At 36.9% G+C, this 21,791-nt stretch overlaps 1 protein-coding gene across 2 annotated transcripts in view; it reads left to right on the plus strand.

The window, feature by feature from the left end:
- Positions 1 to 1,691: 1,691 nt before the first annotated feature.
- POF1B (POF1B actin binding protein) overlaps positions 1,692 to 21,791 on the plus strand; it is an 84,098-nt gene continuing 63,998 nt past the window's right edge. The window contains exons 1-2 of one of the 2 annotated variants that reach the window (XM_043896483.1): positions 1,692 to 1,784; positions 1,908 to 2,228. In XM_043896483.1, coding sequence (XP_043752418.1) covers positions 1,947 to 2,228 — 282 coding nt within the window. In that variant the 5' untranslated portion in view covers positions 1,692 to 1,784; positions 1,908 to 1,946. Of the gene's footprint in view, positions 1,785 to 1,907; positions 2,229 to 21,791 lie in introns of those variants that run through there. The other variant, XM_043896484.1, reaches the window with a different exon arrangement.

Here is a 21,791-nt window from a genome sequence, read left to right on the forward strand (position 1 = left end):
GCACACGGCATACAAATATAAATGTAAATATACAATAAATTATTTTAATTATTTTAAAGTTTTTAAGGTCCATTTTCAGCATTTTGCTTACCTCTCCCCCGTAAAAAACCAAAGATTATTTTTAAAATCACTTATGTACTAATGGTTCAAAACTATTATATTTTTCCACTTGGAAGCTGTATTGGATGTCCAGATACAGAACATAATTTAAAATTTTACTTAGCAGTATAATACAGTAGCTAAGAGCTTAAAGTTAGCTGTCTGCTCAAATCACAGACTCATTATTTACTAGTAGTTTAACTTTGGGAAGATTTTCAGCCTCTCTGTGTCTCTGCCTCAGTTCCTCCCCTCTAAGCCCTCATACATTTGAGAGGATGAAGATATTCCACGTAAAACTCCTCACATAGTCAGAGTGAATGACCAAGTAAATCACTGCCTTTTGTACACTCAGCAGATAAAAATCTGGCTAGCCAGCTTGACGATATTTTCTTCCTCTCCAGAATGGTGGTGGTGTCCTGGGTTCTATGGTATATATACACACTAGGAAGACATCATTTTCTGAAGACACCCTCAGTGAGAGTATTCTAGAATTCTGTAGTGCTGAAATATTTCGCAAGGCAAAATCTGGTGGATAAGTAGGCAATATGATTGTGATTTCAAGTAGTGATAAATATAAGTGCTGCTGCTACTAAGTCGCTTCAGTCGTGTCCAACTCTGTGTGACCCCATAGATGGTAGCCCACGAGGCTCCATCGTCCCTGGGATTCTCCAGGCAAGAACACTGGAGTGGGTTGCCATTTTCTTTTCCAATACATGAAAGTGAAAAGTGAAAGTGAAGTCGCTCAGTCTTGTCCGACTTGTAGCGACCCCATGGACTACAGCCCACCAGGCTCCTCTGTCCATGGGATTTTCCAGGCAAGAGTACTGGAGTGGGGTGCCATTGCCTTCTCCAATATAAGTGCTAAGGATATTTAAATCTCATTATATCAATTAAGGCACTTCTTAAGATTTGCAGCTCCCTTAAGAACTAGATATTTAAAAAGCATAAAGTCAGGATACAGTTCTTTGTAAAAATGCAAAACAATATATAAATGCTAAAATGCAAAGCATTTATGGACTGGTTAGATTTTTCTTGACAGATCTCATCATTTAGACAAATCTTCCTCAATTTCAATTAGAAAGTCACATGAGGCCTGGAGCAAATTAAACAGGTCCCCAAATTAGAGAGAGTTGCTAGAAGGAGACCCCGCAGCAATCCCCCTCAACTGCAATTACCAGCTGGGTTTTACAAAGAATGCAAATTTATCTGGGAAAACTAGTGTGGTCCCTATGCTAATATCCCTTATTTTGGTCTGAGACTCTGGAATGGTAATATTCATGCTTATAATTACCTTTCCTAAGGTTAAGAACCATGGGAAAGTCACCTTCATATGACTTTTGTGATTTTTTTTCTGTAGTAAATTTTGGCATGGGCATGTCTTTACCTATTTACAGTTCAAGTGAATTTCCAAGACAGTGGAATTTGGAAGCTCTGACTTTAGCCCTGAAATTCCACATTCCTGCTCTTCCTAGACTTCCTTAGCCTACTGAGCGGCCTGGTAGCTATCTCCGTAGCAAAGCAGGGCCTCTCCCGGCCGGTAAACCTGCCTGGTGATTCCGCCCCTCAGGGGCGTGGCAGTACTATTTCCTGGAGCAATCTCCCTGGGGTGGCTCCACTTTGCATTTGCACTCGACTACTTTGCTGCCTCCTCTGCAGCTGCCGGACCTGCTTCTGCTGCTGCTCAGGTAACTCTAGTCTCTTGTTGGCACCAGAATAGGCCGCGGTGGTTAATAAAAGGTTTCAACATGTGCCTGCCTGTCTGTTTTCCTGCTCTTTTCTTTCATGATCTCTCTCTGTTTGTTCCTTAGGGAGAGCATCTGGGGATTACCTTGCAGACCACTGAGAAGATGAGCTCAAGCTACTGGAGTGAGATGAGCAGCAGCAGCTGTGGGACTCAGCAGTCCCCAGAGGTGCTGCCATGCCAGCCCCAGCATTACCACTGCTACCGTCAGTCAAGCCAAGCCCAGCAGCCTCCAGAAAAAAATGTAGTGTACGAGCGAGTGAGGACTTACAGTGGGCCCATGAACAAGGTGGTTCAGGCTTTGGACCCTGTCGGCTCAGGAGAAGTGCTCTCCCCTCTCAAAACTTCCTCCTCCTACCAAAGCTTGGTTTGGAGCGACCATTCCCAGGTACCACAAAGGCAGCTATGTCAAAGAGGGGGAAATCTTGAACTCGTTTATTTTCTTCTTGCTTCTCTGGCTCTGTTCCACAGAATATTATCTCTTGGATTGCACTTTTATATGCAATATAAGGTGGCCCAAATTCCATCTCTTGGCTGTTCTTTTCTAGTGCTGTAGCCATTTGTTTATCAGTTTACTAATGCTTGTAGCCATTTGTTTATCAGTTCCAATGATTTTCACAATCTAACTAGAATATAAAATGGTTCATTTTTGTGGAATTAGATTGGAATATCTAATCTGAGGTATTCTTTTACTCCTACCATAAAGCAATCCTCAACTTTTTATAAAATAAGTTCTCACTGGTTCACTTCATATCAAAAGTATACAGCTTTTTAAAAAAATCAAATATGGTGGTGCAGGGAAAATGATATGTACGGAGTGACAAGCAGTTATTTGTGTTTGGCAAATAGTATACTGCTCCAGGATAAGTGACAGGCACAAATGTCTATTTGAATCGTTATATGTGTTTAGTCTTCTGAAAATGACACACTGGTTCTTGTATAGTCAAGGTGGATAATTTATGTCTTAGTAGAAAGAATATTGAAAGTGAATGTAGAATTGAGGAAGGCAAGATATAAGCAGTCGTTATATGAAAGTTAAAAATAATGGAAATCTAAGACACCCTTTAAAATGAAATAAATTTGTTTTTAAAGGGGTTAGTTTAGTATCTGTGCTAATAATCTTGCCAATGAATATGAAAGAACATTGCAAGACAATATAAAAATAACAGCTCTATGTCTGTTTTCATCTTTGACTGTCTTTACATTAAATTTGCATGTCTTTAAGCTTTCTGGAAACTTCTGTCTAAACTGAAATTATGCTTCAAGATACAAGCAGTACTGTGAGGAGCTCAAAAAGTAGCCATCGGAATGATATCCTATGTTGCATCGTTATGCTGATCTGGAATAATATGGACTATTTTCCCCAAAACAACAATTTTAAGTAGGATATGAAGCAACATTTATAAGGGATATGATAAAGCTGTTTTAAAAAGAATTTTTAAAAGATATCAGTAAATGAACAACTATAAGGGCCACAATTTTACTGTTTTACTTCACTCCTAGCTTAATTTGAGGGGAAAATTAAGATGAAAAACCCCAGCATTTACTGGCAGTAATTACCTATTTGAGAAAAACTCCACCTGCATTGAAGTCAAAGGGAAGAAAAATAAAAAGTCAAAACTACTAGTTTGTGATAATAATAATGCAAATGTGCATTCCAATATTAAGCATTAGGATGTTAATGAACAACATAGTAGCTGTCACCTATGTTCCTGAGTAGCCTCAAAACAATGCAAAAGTTGGAAACAGCAAGTTACCTTTATCATGGGTATGCTAAAATTACCCTCACATAATTATTAACCTCTTACCAACTTCCTAGTAAAAGAAAAATAAATAAGAAAAAAAATTAAAGCTGAAATTTGGCAAGTTATAAACATTGACCACAGAACAGCTTTTAGGGTCACACTTTATTGTATACTCCATAGTTCAACTTTCCTTTTAAATAAACCTGGACCACACTGGTTGAGCTTTTTGCAAAAATCACCTTCTTTATACCAGATATCTGCTAAGTGATCTTCACAGGACTAGCTCCATCCTGAAATGTAGTTCCCCAAAGGAATTTACAAAGAGCCTTAAGGACAGAAAGTATCACCACAGAAACTGGGAAAAGAGATTGGGATAGAGGGTGAAGTCCGAAGTTATTTATAATTGATAAGAAAGAAAAGGGCTGGGTGAGGAAGAGGAAGGTAAAATTTCAAACTGAGTTACATATCAAAGGGTATTCATAAATCTACTAAAAGATAATTTGGCAAGAAAGCTTTAAGATAGCTGTCACAAAGAATGTGACTAAGAAACTATTATTTTATTTACTTTCTCCCTGTTTAGTGGCAGGATGGCATTGTATAAGGTAAGACCTAAAATTGACCTGAAATTGCCTTCATGTTAATGAAATGCGTAAGATGTGGTAGCAGCTTTATTATATACCATACCTAGCACAAGCAAGAAATACACATTACTTAATATCTTTTTCATTTAGCTTTATTTTTTAAAATTCTCTCCTTAATATGCCATGTTTCAATGACATTTTGAGTTGGTATATAGCAATTATTCTGATGCTTGAGTTTGTGACCATGGCAGCTAGGAAAATGGGTTGGTTATCATGAATTCAATTAAACTTTTACTTTAATTGCTTTTAGCATTTTTGTGTTTGGATGATATTAAAAGAATTCATACGATTAAAAATATATATCATTGCCAGTAGTAAAATATGATCCCTTTGAGAAATTGAAATGATATTGTGCTGCTTTTCTTTTTTAGTTTGTGTAGTAGACATTTTAGATTTAAACAAATGCTTTGTGCAGCACTTTAGTATTTTCTATTTCTGGCTTTTTAGCACACGTCTTTTCCTTTATTGCTTTCTTATGAACTAAAATAGTATTTATAGATATTTTAAATTTCTCCAAATATAATGTTGCTCTGTTTCTTGTCTACAATTGATCAGATATATTTTATGATTCTCCCAGTTATTATTTTGTCTGACTGATAGAATGTTTCTCAGAGAAAATTGAATATAGAAACCAGTTGCGGGCGAAATTATCTAAATTGATGATAGAATTAAAGTTACTAAGTTTATTCATGTGAACTGGAAAAATCAGAAGCAGGTATAATCAAGGTCATAGGTGAATTTTAGAGCTGAATGTAGTCTTATAAATAAATGGAGTTCTAGAAACTACATGAAACTAAAGAGAACAAAAACCTTTTGGCTCAACATTTTAAAATGCTGGAACATTAAACATCCATCATTAATTCAAAATGAAATACTGCCTCAAATGAACAGCACTGATGTTAATACACGTTGGACATAAATATTTCTCTTCCATTAATTTTAGCTTTTTATGATGTTCAAGATATTTTCCATGCATACAGAGCAGTTCTGTTATGACAGAGAAATTGATCAAAATAAAATATTTTTAATACCCATCATTCATTGAGCACATATTTATTAAATGCCTGTTATGTAGTAAGCACCATGATTATCTAGATAAATACCCATTTGCTTATCTAGGGAGAGTCCATACTGAGGACAGAAAAACATGATCTGGGGACTTCCTAGGTGGTGCTAGTAGTAAAGAACCTGCTCCCAATGCAGGAGACATAACAGATGTGGGTTTGATCCCTGAGTCGGGAAGATCCCCTGGAAGAGGGCATGGCAATCCACTCCATTACTCTTGCCTGGAGAATCTCATCGACAAAGAAGCCTAGCCAGTTACAGTCCATAGGGTCACAAAGAGTTGAACAAGATGGAAGCAACTTAGCATGAATGCATGCATGCATACATGATCTAGTCTGTAGGTGTTCTGTATGTCTATATTTCATTTTAGAATATGATTTTGTGCTTTAGCCATCAATATTTTACTGAATAAAATGTTTTGATGCAAGAAGGGACCTCTTAGAGATTGTGTTATATGAATGACCATTCTTTTCAATTTTAAGCTTGCAACAAAATTTAACTCCAGAAAGCAACCTGGGGAAGAATATGAGTTTATGAATGATCTCTGCTCTCAAAATTATTCAGCTTGGGCTTTTCTTTGTTTACATGATTTTTTTTTCCTTTTCTTTGGTTACAAAGATTGTGGCTAGCTCTTTTACTATGCCAGGATTTCTATACACTATCAGAAAATTTTCCTGCTCTGTGGGGATGGGTGTGTTGTTTTGATAAATTGTTGTGCAAAGGCGTGGTCACTAAAGTGAATGATTGTTCAGGGAAGTAGGTTGCCTGGAAAAGGAATGAGGTCATAGGATAAAGAGCCCTGAGTGTTCAGTTTTGGTCATCCCTTTTGTGCTTATAATTAAATGAGGCTATAGAAATTGAGTGCAACTAATTGCTAGGTGAAAATGCCCTTGCCAATTGTCTCTTGTTTAAGGGAGGTCTGATAAATTGCTGGGCCTGTTTTCAGTCAATGGCTCTAACAAGCTATAATTGTGTGTGTGTGTGTGTGTGTGTGTGTGTGTGTGTGTGTGTGTGTGTGTGTGTGTGTGTGTGTGTGTGAAGGTGGTGGGGGAAATGGGGAGGAAGGTGAACTTTTTTAACTGTTGTGATTCAATTTTTTTTTCTTGACAATTCTTGGTAAAATAACTGCAAGATTTGCCATACTCTTAAACCCTTTTTAAAAGTGAAAACCTTTCTAAACAAGTATATTTGAGCTAACATTTTCTTCACAACAGAAGCCATCCCAATAGCCATCCCTTTTTGACTTCCAATGGAACAGATACATTTCTAATTCTTAAAAACAAAAAACATGCACTGCAAAGTGACTGGATACCTAATTTTCTCTCCTAGTTTCTCCTTTAATAAAAGAAAAAGAATCCAAGATTGGGTTTCTTGGAGAGTTTCCTTGGAGGGAAGCGGTGAAGGGAAGGAGTTCCATTACTCTTACATTCTATAGCTTTCTTTACATGGGAACAGAATCACAAATTGTATCCTAAATTGAGGAAGTGTTTGTTTCATCTAAAGAGAGATCACTACAACTTAACCTGTTTCTTTCTGTACAAAGTTCAGAACAACATCTCAACAATAACCTAAGGCAGGTGTTTAAACTGCTTTAAAAGGTTCTAGGTAAAGCATCTCCCATACTATTCAGAAAATTTATTCAAATGACAGTTTGCCTTGGAAAATTCTGTCAGCATAAATGTCAGGTGGTTTTTAAACATACTACCTCTTTTGAAACTGTTCAGTCACCATTATTACAGTCAGTGATTCTCATAGTCATTAAAACTGACAGAAGCACCTATAAGGCTCCCATGGTTTTCTTTCTTGGAACAGTGTATTACTTATTAATTTTAAGTAAAGTTTTAAAATTTGAATTAGGCAACATGAGAGAGTTGTGTTCAACAAGTTTCCAAATATTTAGAGAACAAAGTCCTATACTATGTGTGTAATCTTTTTTATTATTTAATTCTCATCCCAACAGTCTTGCTGTCTCTCCTTTATGCATTGCACTGAAGTCTTGAACTATTTGATAGGACCTATCAATGGGAAAATGAAAGTCAGTAGTATTGACTAAAGTTGTTTATATTTTGTGGAGCCTAAAGATCAGTCACAGAGAACATTGTGTGGAGAAAATGCCTGTACAAGTGAATCTATGTGTAATGTCTCAGGGAGAGCTACAAATAGGTAGCTTCCCAACCCAGGGATCTTCCCAACTCAGGGATTGAACCCAGGTCTCCTGCATTGCAGACAGGCACTTTACCATCTGAGCCACCAGGGAATCAAGCCGAGTTGTAATGAGTATCAAATGAGATAACATGTGAAGGTGTCCAGCACAGAGTTAGCACTTTATAATTCTTTCCATTTGTATTATTGATTTATAAAAATATAGCCAACAAAAACCACTAGCTGCACAGATAAAATACAATAATAAATTAAATAATATATGAATAGTCTATCATGAATATGAGCTTCCCTGGTGGCCCAATGGTAAAGAATCTGCCTGCAATACAAGAGACCTGGGTTCGATCCCTAGGTCAGGAAGATCCTCTGGAGAAGAGAATGGCAACCCACTTCAATATTCTTGCCTGGATAATCCCATGGATGGAGGAGCCTGTTGGGCTACAGTCCATGGGATTGCAAAGAGTTGGACATGACTGAGTGACTGACATTTCATTTTCATTATATGAATAGACTATAAAGTAAGAGTTCCTCTGACACTGGAAAGATTAGGTAAACACATATGCTTGAAAGGCTTATTAGGGCTCTACCAGCTAGGAAAAACTAATGAGGAAAAGCATTAAAGTAGTTTTCTAAAACTCATGGTGTATGATCAAAAGATGAACAGCAGAAATATATTTATAATGTTTACTGACATAATTATCCTTTAGAAAGAGTAATTTGGAAGTTCCCATGCTCTTAGTATCTTTGAACATGAATCTTAGTATTTGAAATGGAGTTTTTTTTGGTGCATGTTTTTTTTCTTCTTCCTTTTTAAAATGTAGTGATGCTGAATATTAAAGCTTGCTTGTAGTCTGCCTCTTACCTAATGCTTCTTCTAGAGCTATACTTCCAATAGGGCAAAGAGAAAGAAGAAAGTGTTAGTTGCTCAGTTGTGTCCCACTCTTTGTGACCTCATGAACTAGCCCGCCAGGCTCCTGTGTCCATGAAATTCTTCAGGCAAGAAGACTGGAGTGGGTTGCCATTTCCTTCTCCAGGGGAATTCCTTACCCAGGAATCGAACCAGGGTCTCCTGCATTATTGGCAGTCTATCATCTGAGCCACCTGGGATATGTGGTTATTTACATTTAAATTAATTAAAATTAAAACTAATTATTCAGTTCCTCATTCACAATAGCCATGTTTTAAGTGCTCAACAGCCACAGGTGGCTAATGACTACCATCTGTACAGCACAGATATAAGGTATTTCCACCACTGCAGAGAGTTCTACTGGACACTGCATATATATATATATATATATATATATATATATATATATATATATATATATATATTCAAGCTACTCATTTAAATATATAAATATATCTAAGATCATCACATTCAAAGAAATTCATGGTGATGCAGATGTGCCATCAAGCTGCTGCCAATGTACCTGATCAGCTTTAATGGACACATAGGAATGAAACAGAATATGAAGCCACGAACTTTCAAAGCATATGTTTAGAAAGACTATTTCAGTAGAAGGAGAATTAAATTCATGAACCTTCTTTAAAAGGTGAAATGAAATATTTTTATTTATATATGTAGTAATCCTTTGTTATCCAAGGGGGATTGTTACCTGGATCCCTGCTCCAGATACCAAAATCCACAGATGCTCAAATATCTTATATAAAATGGCCTAGTATTTACATATAACTTATGCATAGCATTCCATGTATTTTAAGTCATCTTCAGATCTGTAAATACAATGTAAATGCTATATAAATAGTTGTCAGAACACATCAAATTCAAGTTTTGCTTTTTGAAGCTTTCCAGATTTTTATTTTTCTAATATTTTCAGTCCTCCATTGGTTGAAATTGCAGATGCAGAAGCCATGGATATGGAGGGCTGACTGTATCTATCTTTTATATAATTTCCCCAGAACCTTACTTTTTGAGAGAAAAAAATTTTTAATTATTTATTTATTCATTTTTTGGCTGTGCTGGGTCTTCACTGCTGTGCACAGGCTTTCTCTACTTGTGGTTTGTGGGATCTAGAGTGTGGGTTCAGTAGTCGTGGTGCACTGGCCTCATTGCTCCACAGCATGGCATGTGGAATCTTCCCAGACCAGGGACTGACCTGTGTCTTCTACATTGGCAGGCAGATTCCTATCCACTGAACCACCAGTGAAGTCCAGTAAATATTTAAGAAGAGGAAAAAAGATGAAAAAATAACTCCCCTCAATCAAAATGCATCTTCCTTTCTTCAGCACATGATCTGGGTTTCATAGCCTTTCTAACTTCCTATCTCCCTTAGCTTATTGAATTAATTTTAAACCTTAGTAAGTAAAGTAAACTAAGATCATGGCATCTGGTGCCATCACTTCATGCAAATAGATGGGGAAAAATAGAAACAGTGACAGACTTTATTTTCTTGGTCTCCAAAATCACTGTGGGTGGTGACTGCAGACACAAAATTAAAAGACACTTGCTCCTTGAAGAAAAGCTATGACAAACTTAGTGTAATAAAAAGCAGAGACATCATTTTGCCGACAAAGGTCCATATAGTCAAAGCGATGGTTTTTCCAGTAGTCATGTACGGATCTGAGAGTTGGACCATAAAGAAGGCTAAGCACAGAAGAATTGATACTTTCAGACTGTGGTGGAGAGGACTCTTGAGAGTCCCTTGAACTGCAAGAAGATCAAACCAGTCATTACTAAAGGAGGAATATTCATTGCAAGGACTGATCCTGAAGCTGAAGTTCCAATACTTTGGCAACCTGATGTGAAGAGCTGACTCATTGGAAAAGACTCTGATGCTGTGAAAGGTTGAAGGCAAAAGAAGGAGGCGACAAAGGATGAGATGGTTGGATGGCATCATTGACTCAATAGGCATGAGTTTGAGCAAACTCTGAGAGATAGTGAAGGACAGAGGAGTCTGGTGTGCTGCATGCAGCTCAGTGGTTGCAGTCAGTGACTCTGCGACTTAGCAACTGAACAATAATGAGTAAAGTTCAAATATCATGTCCATTTTTACAGATGAGATAACCAAGGCACAGGGGTGCTATGTGACTTGCTCAAGTTCATACGGCTAGTATGTGGTAGAACTGGGGTTTGAATATTTTAAACAAATATTGAAGTATAATTGCTTTACAATGTTGTGTTACTTTCTACTGTACAGCACAGTGAATCAGCTATATGTATACATATATCCCCTCTTTTTTGGAATTTAAATCTAAAGAGTCTAATTTCCAGTCTATGCTTATAACCACCATGCTATACTGGATATTCCTGGTCTACACATTTGACTCTTATCTGTGTTATACTGTCTCTGATACCTGATTCCTGTATATGCTTCATGATCATTTTCCTGTACCTACTCCATTATGAACCACCCGAAATCTTTTGGGACACAATCCAGGACATAAATAAATAATGTCAATAAACATGTCAATGCTTTTAAAATATTATGTTATTTACCAAGAAAGCAGATGTATTTTGTTACTGTTCAGAATTCTTTTTTACATTTCTCTCATATAATTATATTGATTGTTTTGTATCAAAACATATAAAACTCCAGCACCAGGTAGTAAGTTGATTAATTTTTAGTTATTTACAGACTCATAAATACTTTAATAGAAGTATCAAGAACAAATAATGTTGACTTGTACCTTTTTGTGGAATGTATTAAATCAGCAATAAAATGTCATTTAATTTGCAATTAAGAATCTTTTAAAAAACTTTGATAATCGAGTTCCCAAGTTAGGTCAAACTCCTCAACTTTGATGTTATTCAAGAGCTTCCTTAGGACAGCCTCACTCTATTTTTGTAGTCTTATCTGTCACTACTCATTTTCTTATATCTTGTGTTCTAGATGCACTGCACTTCTGTCTGTTTCTTGAACGTTTTGCTTGCCTCTCACCCCTTCCTTTGTTCATTCCATTGAATGAAGCATCTACCCTTCTCTCACATTTCTGCTGGATTACTACCTATCCCTTAATATGCATCTGGAAAGTCTTCTTCCACCAAAACATCTTCAACCCTGGATCTTCTTAGTCTCTCCTCAATGTAGTACTCCACCCCAACCTCCATTCCAGGTGTGGTCTCCTTTTAAACCCAGTATCAGTTTTCATCATTTAGCTAAATTATTGTAAGATAGCATAATATTGAGTAGTATATTATTTCTGTAGTTCTTATTCCCCTCCACCATGGACTATACACTTGATGGTTGAGATTTTTTTTTTTTTAATAAAAACTTAAAGTCAGTCAAAAAAAAAGTGTTTTGGGGAATAGAATGAAACTTCAAATCCTTCCTCTCCTCTCTCCCCTCTCTTTTTGTGATTATGGCTTGCAAAAATTCCTGAATGTGGCTGTCAGCAGTGGTTTTAATAAGATACATGACTGGCACTGTCTTGTAGATTTCACTCCTCTATGCCCTCTCTTTGAATTGAAACTGGAAAGTAGGACACAAATTGCCTCTTTAAAAACATGAACAACACAGAAATATAAGAAAGCTATTTAATAAGTCAATCAGTTTTCTATTTTAGTTCTTGGATCTTATTAAGCATCTGGATTTGACTTGTTTATATTTGGTTAAAACTTCTTTCCCTTTGGACAAATATTTATCATTATTTAATATGTCAAATGTTGTTGAAGGGCTTGTCATTCTGATTTGTCATGTAATTTCCCTGGAATATTGTTGTAATTCTTCCTTTAACGAAATTAACTTAGAGCTGTTAATTACACTGTTTATAGAAATATTCTTTCTACCTCTCCTGTATATTTAAGGGAAATGTTTTTATTTATTGAATCTTACTCAATGACCTTGTAATTGGTTTAGCATATCAGTTATGTGCCCTGAGATTGTTTCATAAAAACTACTACTACTGTTCAGTACTCACCCACATATGAAAATACATTTAGAACTCTCCAAGGAAATATTTTTATCTTCAAGCATAGTATTTACCCATTTCTCCTTAGCATAGATTTCAGCTTGGATGTATACATCTCTGAATAAAATTATTTTAAAATCTTCACAAACTCTATTGCACCTAAGAATATGTTAGTTACTTAAATTCTCTATGAACACCTCATATCACTCTACTGCTCAATAAAACTTCAATGACACTCAGTGTCTATGAATTTCTTAGTCTGACTTTCAAAGCCCTCCAATTATTTGGCTCCCAGGGACCTTACTTCCGGGAACTCCTCTTCTAGTGTTCTACGTTTCAGCCAAAATGTAAACTGTTGTTCTTTAAATATAAACCCTCGTTTTCCACAACTATGTCTTTGTGCATGATACTCTTACAATTGAAATGTCCCTATTCTCTATTCTCACCAATCTAGATATGTTGAAATCATACTAATTTTTCAAGAAATTTTCCTGAAGTGTAACCTTGTGATGAAATCTTAAGTTGTTCCAGGTTGAAGTTACCTCCTAGCCCTGGAAACTCCCAGAGTAAGTTCCTTGTAGCTCTTATGATACTACACTTTATTGTTATTTACAATAATAGTTTTTACCCTTAACTGATTGTAACTTTGGTGAGGGCAGAAAGTGTTTTCTGTCTTTTCTGTCTCTTTCATTACCACTACATAACTAGTATTGAACAAATAACTTAGTTACATATGTTACCAATCTATTAAAAATAATGCCTCATATTAATAGATGCTATATTTTATTTTTCAAAAGTTTTATATACTGACTTACTATAACTCCAAAAAATAAATAGAAAAAGCTTTATTGCATCCATTGTGCAAATTGTACAGTATACATACATTGAGTATTATTTGTTGTACAAATAAAAAGATTGAAGTGCAAACAGCTCAAAATAACTTGTCCAAGTTAGAAAGGCTAGTTAATGAATGCCCTGAGTTTAAATATCTGTTCTTTATCAGCTATCTCCCTTAATTAACCTTAGTTAGATATTAAAGAATTTTTAGTTAAAACAAGTTAATATTTTTTAGTTCCAGCAGATCATTTCATAGTTACCATTACTGTATTTTTTTTCCATTCTAATGTTTTATCAGAGGGGAAGTATCAAAAATATATTAGAGGACAAAGTAGATTTTGTTCTGACTTTCAAGGCATTGCCCTGAAATAATCCTGGAATTCAGAGTATATTTTATGTTTTTAAGGTTTCCCTTATGTTGTTGTTCAGCTGTTAGGTCGTGAATGACTTTTGCCACCTCATGGACTGCATGTAGTATGCCAGGCTCCAATACTCTTAACTATGTCCCAGAGTTTGCTCAAACTCATGTCCGTTGAGTTGGTGATGCCATCCAACCATCTCATCCTCTGCCACCCCCTTCTCCTTTTGCCTTCAATCTTTCCCAGCATCAGAGTCTTTTTCAGTGAATCAGATCTTCTCATCAGGTGGCCAAAGTATTGGAGTTTCGGCTTCAGCATCAGCCTTTCCAATGAATATTCTGGGTTGATTTCCTTTAGATTGACTGGTTTCATCATCTTGCAGTCCAAGAGACTCAAGAATCTTCTTTAGCAACACAGTTCAAAAGCATCAGTTCTTCAGTGCTCAACCTTCTTTATGGTCCAACTCTCATATCCATACATGACTACTGGAGAAACCACAGTTTTCACTACATGGACCTTTGTTGGCAAGGTGATATCTCTGCTTTCTAATAAACTGTCTTGGTTTATCGTAGCTTTCCTTCCAAGGAATAAAGCTTTTTTAATTTCATGGCTGGAGTCACCGTCTGCAGTGATTTTGGAGCCCAAGAAAATAAAACATGTAAATGCTTCCACGTTTTCATTTTCTATTTGCAAGAAGTGATGGGACTAGATGCCATGATCTTAGTTTTTTTAATGTTGAGTTTTAAGCTGGCGTTTTCTGTCTCCTTCTTCACCCTCATCAAGAGGCTCTCTAGTTCCTCTTCACTTTCTGCCATTAGAGTGGTATCACCTGCATTTCTAAGGTTGTTGATATTTCTCTGGGCAATCTAAATTCCAGCTTGTGGTTCATCCAGCCTGGCATTTTGAATGATGTCTGTCAGTCAGTTAGTCAGTTCAGTCACTCAGTCGTGTCCAACTCTTTGCGACCCCATGGACTGCAGCACATCAGGCTTCCCTGTCCATCACCGACTCCCAGAGCTTGCTCGAACTCATGTCCATCAAGTTGGTGATGCCATCCAACCATCTCATCCTCTTTCGTCCCTTTCTCCTCATGCCTTCAATCTTTCCCAGCATCAGGGTCTTTTCCAATGACTTAAGCAGGATGAAAATATACATCCTTGTCATACTCTTTTCCCAATTTGGAACCAGTCCGTTGTTCCATGTCCAGTTCTAACTGTTGCTTCATGCCCCCCATACAGGTTTCTCAGGAGACAGGTAAGATGGTCTGATGTTCCCATCTCTTTAAGAATTTTCCACAGTTTGTTGTGATCTCTACATTCAAAGGCTTCCACGTAGTTGATGAAGCCGAAGTAGATGTTTGTCTGGAATACCTTTGCTTTCTCTATGATCCAACAGATTTTGCCAATTTGATCTCTGGTTCCTCTGCCTCTTTGAGACCCAGCTCGTACATGTGGAAATTCTTGGTTCATGTACTGTTGAAGCCTAGCTTGAAGGATTTTGAGCACTATCATGCTAGTATGTGAAACGAGTCCAATTGTGCAGTAGTTTGAACATTCTTTGGCACTGCCTTTCTTTGGGATTGGAATGAAAACTAACCTTTTCCAGTCCTATGGTCACTGCTGATTTTTCCAAATTTGCAGCATCATCTTTTAGGATTTTAAATAGCTCAGCTGGGATTACATCATGTCCACTAGCGTTGCTTGTAGTAATGCTTAGGAAGCTAAGGCCCACTTGAGTTAACACTCCAGGATGTCTGGCTCTAGGTGAGTGATCACACCATTGTGATTATCTGGGTCTTTAAGACCTTTTTAATGTAGTTCTGTGTATTCTTGCCACCTCTTCTTAATCTCCTCAGCTTCTATTAGGTCTTTACTCTTTCTGTCCTTTTTTGTGCCCATTTTTGCATGATATGTTCTTTTGATATCTCTAATTTTCTTGAAGAAATATCTAGTCTTTCCCATTCTATTGTTTTCCTCTATCTCTTTGCATTGTTCATTTAAGAAGGCCTTCTTATCTCTCCTTGCTATACTATGGAACTCTGCATTCAGTTGAGTATATTTTTCCCTTTCTCCCTTGCCTTTCACTTTTCTTCTTTCCTCAGCTATTTGTAAAGCCTCTTCAGACAATCATTTTGACTTCTTGGATTTTTTTTCTTGGGGATGATTTTGGTCAATGACTCCTGTACAGTGTTAGAAACCTCTGTCTGTAGTCCTTCAGGCACTCTGCCTACCAGATCTAATCCCTTAAATCTGTTTGTCACCTCCACTCTATAATCATAAGGGATTTGATTTAGGTCATACCTGAATTACCTAGTGGTTTTCCCTGCTTTATCAATTTAAGCCTGAATTTTGCCATAAGGAACTTATGATCTGCACTACAGTGGCTCCAGGTTTTGTTTTTGCTGACTGTATAGAGCTTCTCCATCTTCGGCTGCAAAAATTATAATCGATCCGATTTCAGTATTGACCATCTGGTGATGTCCATGTGTAGAGTCATCTCTTGGGTTGTTGGAAGAGGGTGTTTGCTATGATCAGTTTTTTCTCTTGAGAAAACTCTGTTAGCCTTTGCCTTGCTTCATTTTGTACTCTAAGGCTAAACTTGCCTGTTACTCCAGGTATCTCTTGACTTCCTTCTACTTTTGCATTACAATCCCCTATGATGAAAAGGACATCTTTTTTTAATATTAGTTCTAGAAGATGTTTTGGTTCTTCACAGAACCAGTTAGCTTCAGCTTCTTTGGCTTTGGTAGTTGGAGCATAGACTTGGATTACTGTGATGTTGAATGGTTTGCCTTGGAAACAAACCAATCTCATTCTATCATTTTTGAGATTGCATCCAAGTACTACATTTCAGACTTTTGTTGACTCTGAGAGCTACTCCATTTCTTCTAATGGATTTTTGCTCACAGTAGTAGATATAATGGTCATATGAATTAAATTTGCCCATTCCCATCCATTTGGGGCTTCCCTCATAGCTCAGTTGGTAAAGAATCTGCCTGTAGTGTAGGAGACCCGGGTTCCATTCCTGGGTCAGGAAAATCCCCTGGAAAAGGAAATGGCAACCCACTCCAGTATTCTTGCCTAGAGAATCCCATGGACAGAGGAGCCTAGCAGGCTACAGTCCAGGGAGTTTGCAAGAGTCAGACATGACTTAGCAACTAAACCACCACCACCATCCATTTTAGTTTACCGACTTCTAAGATGTTGATGTTCACTCTTGCCATCTTCTGTTTGACCACTTCCAATTTATCTTGATTCATGGACCTAACATTCATCCCCAACTGATCATTGTTTCCACTTTGACTCAGATGCTTCATTCTTTCTGGAGCTGTTTGTAATTTCCCTCCACTCTTCCCCAGTAGCATTTTGAACACCTTCTGACCTTAGGTCTCATCTTCTGGTGTCCTATCTTTTTGCCTTTTCATACTGTTCATGGCGTTCTCATGGCAAGAATACTGGAGTGGTTTGCCATTCTCTCCTCCAGTGGACCACATTTTTCAGAACTCCTCACTAGGACCCATACATCTTGGATGGCCCTGCATGTCATGCCTCATAGCTTCATTGAGTTACTCAAGCCCCTTTGCCAAGACAAAGCAGTGTTGCATGAAGGGGAATTCAGAGTATGTCTTAAGATTTTATAGTTTCCCTTCTAACCTAAAGGAAAATAACACCTCTCCAGCTTCTGCTTTCCCTTTTTTCTCCACTGCATTGAACTATTCAGAAGCTATTTCACTGAGGTAAATAAGAAATTGGCACTATTTGCATTTCATGTGATTTTTTAACTCTGAAGTAATAGCTATTTTAACATACAGAAATAAAATACATGTTTTGTGACTAGCGAATTCTCCCTAAGATGACTAGAGTTTCCCAGCTCTCATTAGGTATGAACAATTATCCAAGGATATAGAGAAATAATACCCCAAAAGCAGACTGATCTTTTTTTCAGATGCCAATAGCTTATTTTAACAATTTGCTGTCTTAGAGTACTACCTAAGAATATTGAATACTACATTTCTGGATGCTTTTAAATATTTCCTTTCTTATTTGAAATTTAATTTTCCTTTTAGAATTTTCTCCTGCTCTTTTTTTTGTCTTTTATTTTAAAACAGTTTATTTATTTTAAATGAAACAAAGATGAATATTTTTAATGATAGAAGGTACAATTCACAAAGAAGATAGACATCATAAACCATTAAACACCTTAGCAACAAAAAACAAATATACATAGAGCAAAAATCAGAACAAGTATAAGGGAAAAGAAAAATATATAATCATAGTGAGATATATTAACATTTCTCTGAGAATATTTTATCAAATGAAGAAAAAATAAGAATAGGAGCATCTTGAATGATGTCACTAATAGTTTAAATATAATGCATTTATATTTAATTAATTTATGTTAATCATATCCTACACAAATACATTTAAAATTTTGTATCTCATACTTTGTTATTAGATGTCCATAAGGCTTATTTAACTTATATGCAGAGTACATCATGAGAAATGCTGGGCAGGATGAAGCACAAGCTGGAATCAAGATTGCCGGGAGAAATATCAATAACCTCAGATATGCAGATGACACCACCCTTATGGCAGAAAGTGAAGAGGAACAAAAAAGCCTCTTGATGAAACTGAAAGAGGAGAATGAAAAAGTTGGCTTAAAGCTCAACATTCAGAAAACTAAGATCATGGCATCTGGTCCCATCACCTCATGGGAGATAGATGGAGAGACAGTGGAAACAATGTCAGACTATTTTGGGGGGCTCCAAAATCACTGCAGATGATGATTACAGCCATGAAATTAAAACATGCTTACTCCTTGGAAAGAAAGTTATGACCAACCTAGATAGCATATTAAAAAGCAGAGACATTACTTTGCCAACAAAGGTCCATCTAGTTAAGGCGATGGTTTTTCCAGTAGTCATGTATGGATGTGAGAGTTGGACTATAAAGGAAGCTGAGTGCCAAAGAATTGATGCTTTTGAACTGTGGTGTTGGAGAAGGCTCTTGAGAGTCCCTTGGACTGCAAGGAGATCCAACCAGTCCATCCTAAAGGAAATCAGTCCTGAGTGTTCATTGGAAGGACTGATGTTGAAGCTGAAACTCCAATACTTTGGCCACCTGATGCAAAGAGCTGACTCATTTGAAAAGACCCTGATGCTGGGAAAGATTGTGGGCAGGAGGAGAAGGGGACGACAGAGGATGAGATGGTTGGATGGCATCACCGATTCACTGGGCATGAGTTTGGGTAGGCTCCGGCAGTTGGTGATGAACAGGGAGGCCTGGCGAGCTGCAGTTCATGTGGTCGCAAAGAGTTGGACAAGACTGAGCGACTGAACTGAATTGAACTGAAGGGCATTTAGAAAAACTAGCAAAAAGATAAACATTACTAAATTTCAAAAAGTAGAATTATTTGTGTGTGTGTGTGATTTAGTTATACATGTATACATATAATATTTTTGAAATTTTTATTATATATATTTTTTTAAATTAGAAATGTAGCACTATTTTCATACTAAGTCAAACAAGTGGAATCAAATGTCACATCTTTTAGTTAGGCAAAAATTCATACTTTTTCTAAAATATATATGTTATACATATTATTTATATATTTGTACAAAAACTTTTCTACTATGGCTGATAAAGGTTTGAGAAAGAACATAAAAAAAGAGATGGAGAGATTGGAGAACATAAACTAAATGAAATGGGAGCACTGACTATGAAATAGAAAAAGTGAAACAAACTAGATGAAAGTAAAAGTTGCTCATGTAGTCCGGTTGTTTTTAAACATTGCTGCTCATTAGAAATATATCTGGAGTTCTGGCAAAGAAAAGCAATACCTGGGCATTTGTATTTCTCAAAAAATTCCAAGATAATTCTGATATACATATGAATTTTTAAAAGCTTTTTCTATTATGGATTTTTCTATTAAACGGCAGTTTTGGAGATATAGAATTCTATAATTTTTCTGTTGGCCAATCAGGATATGGTGGTATTAAGTGAGTAGCACTTGCATATTCACAATAGTAAAAGATGTTTATCAGTTTTCACAATCAATAACTAGACAAAAAATAAAAGATAAATTACAATTGCAAGCCATAATGGGAGCACAATTAACCTAACAATATAAATTAATTACATACAATTTGAGGGGGTCAAGCAGGGTGATGTGATATGTGGAAATGCATACACGCAAATATTTTCTTCCATTCTGCTGGTCTGTGTTTTTGGTTGGTACATTTAATTATTTATATTTAAGGTAATTATCAATAAGTATGATCCTATTACCATTTTCTCCATTGTTTAGGGTTTATTTTCTATAGGTAAGGCTTTTCCTTATTTTCTGCCTAGAAAAGTTCCTTTAGCATTTGCTGTAAAGGTGGTGTGATTGTGCTGAATTCTTTTAACCTTTGCTTGTCTGGAAAGCTCCAATAAAGCAGATTGATTTTAATCCACTCTGATCAAAAATTGGTAATGCCATGTGTACTTTATAACAGGAGGAGGAGAAGAAAGAGGGGAAGAGGCTGGAGTGAGGAAGAGAAGGGAAAGGAAAAGGGCAGGAAGGAGGAGGAAAGGGAAGAGCACTGCCACAGCTTTCCCAAAGTAGAAAATGAATTTAGACTTTGTGGGGGAAACAGTCTTGGCTTTCATATTAAGCCTGAACCTACTTACTTATAAACATAATTATTTTCCAACAAAACTCTACATAAAGGATGTTGCCAACAGGGTTATTCAGTTCAGTTCAGTTCAGTCGCTCAGTCATGTCCGACTCTTTGCGACACCAAGAATCGCAGCACGCCAGGCCTCCCTGTCCATCACAAACTCCCGGAGTTTACTCAGACTCATGCCCATCGAGTCGTTGATGCCATCCAGCCATCTCATCCTCTGTCGTCCCCTCCTCCTCTTGCCCCCAATCCCTCCAAGCATCAGTGTCTTTTCCAATGAGTCAAATCTTCCCATGAGGTGGCCAAAGTACTGGAGTTTCAGCTTCAGCATCAGTCCTTCCAATGAACACCCAGGACTGATTTCCTTTAGGATGGACTGGTTGGATCCCCTTGCAGTCCAAGGCACTCTCAAGAGTCTTCTCCAACACCACAGTTCAAAAGCATCAACTTTTCGGTGCTCAGCTTTCTTCACAGTCCAACTCTCACATCCCTACATGACCACTGGAGAAACCATAGTCTTGACCAGACGGACCTTTGGTGGCAAAGTAATGTCTCTGCTTTTTAATATGCTATTAATCAGGACTATTCTCACATGGTCGGTTGTGGGCACATTTCTTGTTTTCAGGCAACAAAAAATTGCCTTTGACAGTAAATAATAAAAAGAGACAAATATCTAACCTTCTTTTATAAAAACTAGCCAAATATAACAGTAGAATTATGTTCTACAACTTGAAAAACAAAATATAATGATGCAGGTGTGGCAAAGTATAGTAATTAAGAGCATAAGTTTTGGAGTAAGTGATTAAGTAGGATCATGCTACCTTAGTTGAAATCCCAACACATTAGTATTAGCTGTATGATGTGCAGCTAGTTACTTAAACATCTTTGTCTAACTTTCAGTTCAGTTCAGTTCAGTCACTCAGTCGAGTCCAACTGGTTGTGACCTCATGGACTGTAGCACGCCAGGTCTCCCTGTCCACCAACGCCCAGAGTTTACTCAAACTCAAGTCCATTGAGTTGGTGATACCATCCAACCATCTCATCCTCTGTTGTCCCCTTCTCCTCCCACCTTCAATCTTTCCCAGCATCAGGATCTTTTCAAATGAGTCAGTTCTTTGCATCAGGTGGCCAAAGTATTGGAGTTTCAGCTTCAGCATCAGTCCTTCCAATGAATATTCAGGACTGATTTCCTTTAGGATGGACTGGTTGGATCTCTTTGCAGTCCAAGGGACTCTCAAGAGTCTTCTCCAACACCAGTCCAAAAGCATCAATTCTTTGGCACTTAGCATTCTTTATAGTCCAACTCTCACATCTATACATGACTACTTTTTTCATATGTTAAATGGGGTTATAGTAGTAGCTTTCTGATGGCAGTTTTTCTGACTGTTAAATAAGATGATCTATGTAACATATTTGGCATAGAAAGTTCTCAAATAAGTGATGTCATTATCATTATCAAAGGAAAACAAGACAAGTTGAAAGGATTTGAAGTTGTTTTGTCTGTGTGGAAAAATAAACTGAGAGTGATCTCCTATATTCACAGAGTATCAGAAATATAAAGGAGCTTAAAGATCCTCTAATCCACACTTTCACATACACACAGCATGAGTT

The sequence above is a fragment of the Cervus elaphus genome, chromosome X (genome assembly GCF_910594005.1).
Source record: "Cervus elaphus chromosome X, mCerEla1.1, whole genome shotgun sequence".
In the NCBI taxonomy this organism is placed as follows: Eukaryota; Metazoa; Chordata; class Mammalia; order Artiodactyla; family Cervidae; genus Cervus; species Cervus elaphus.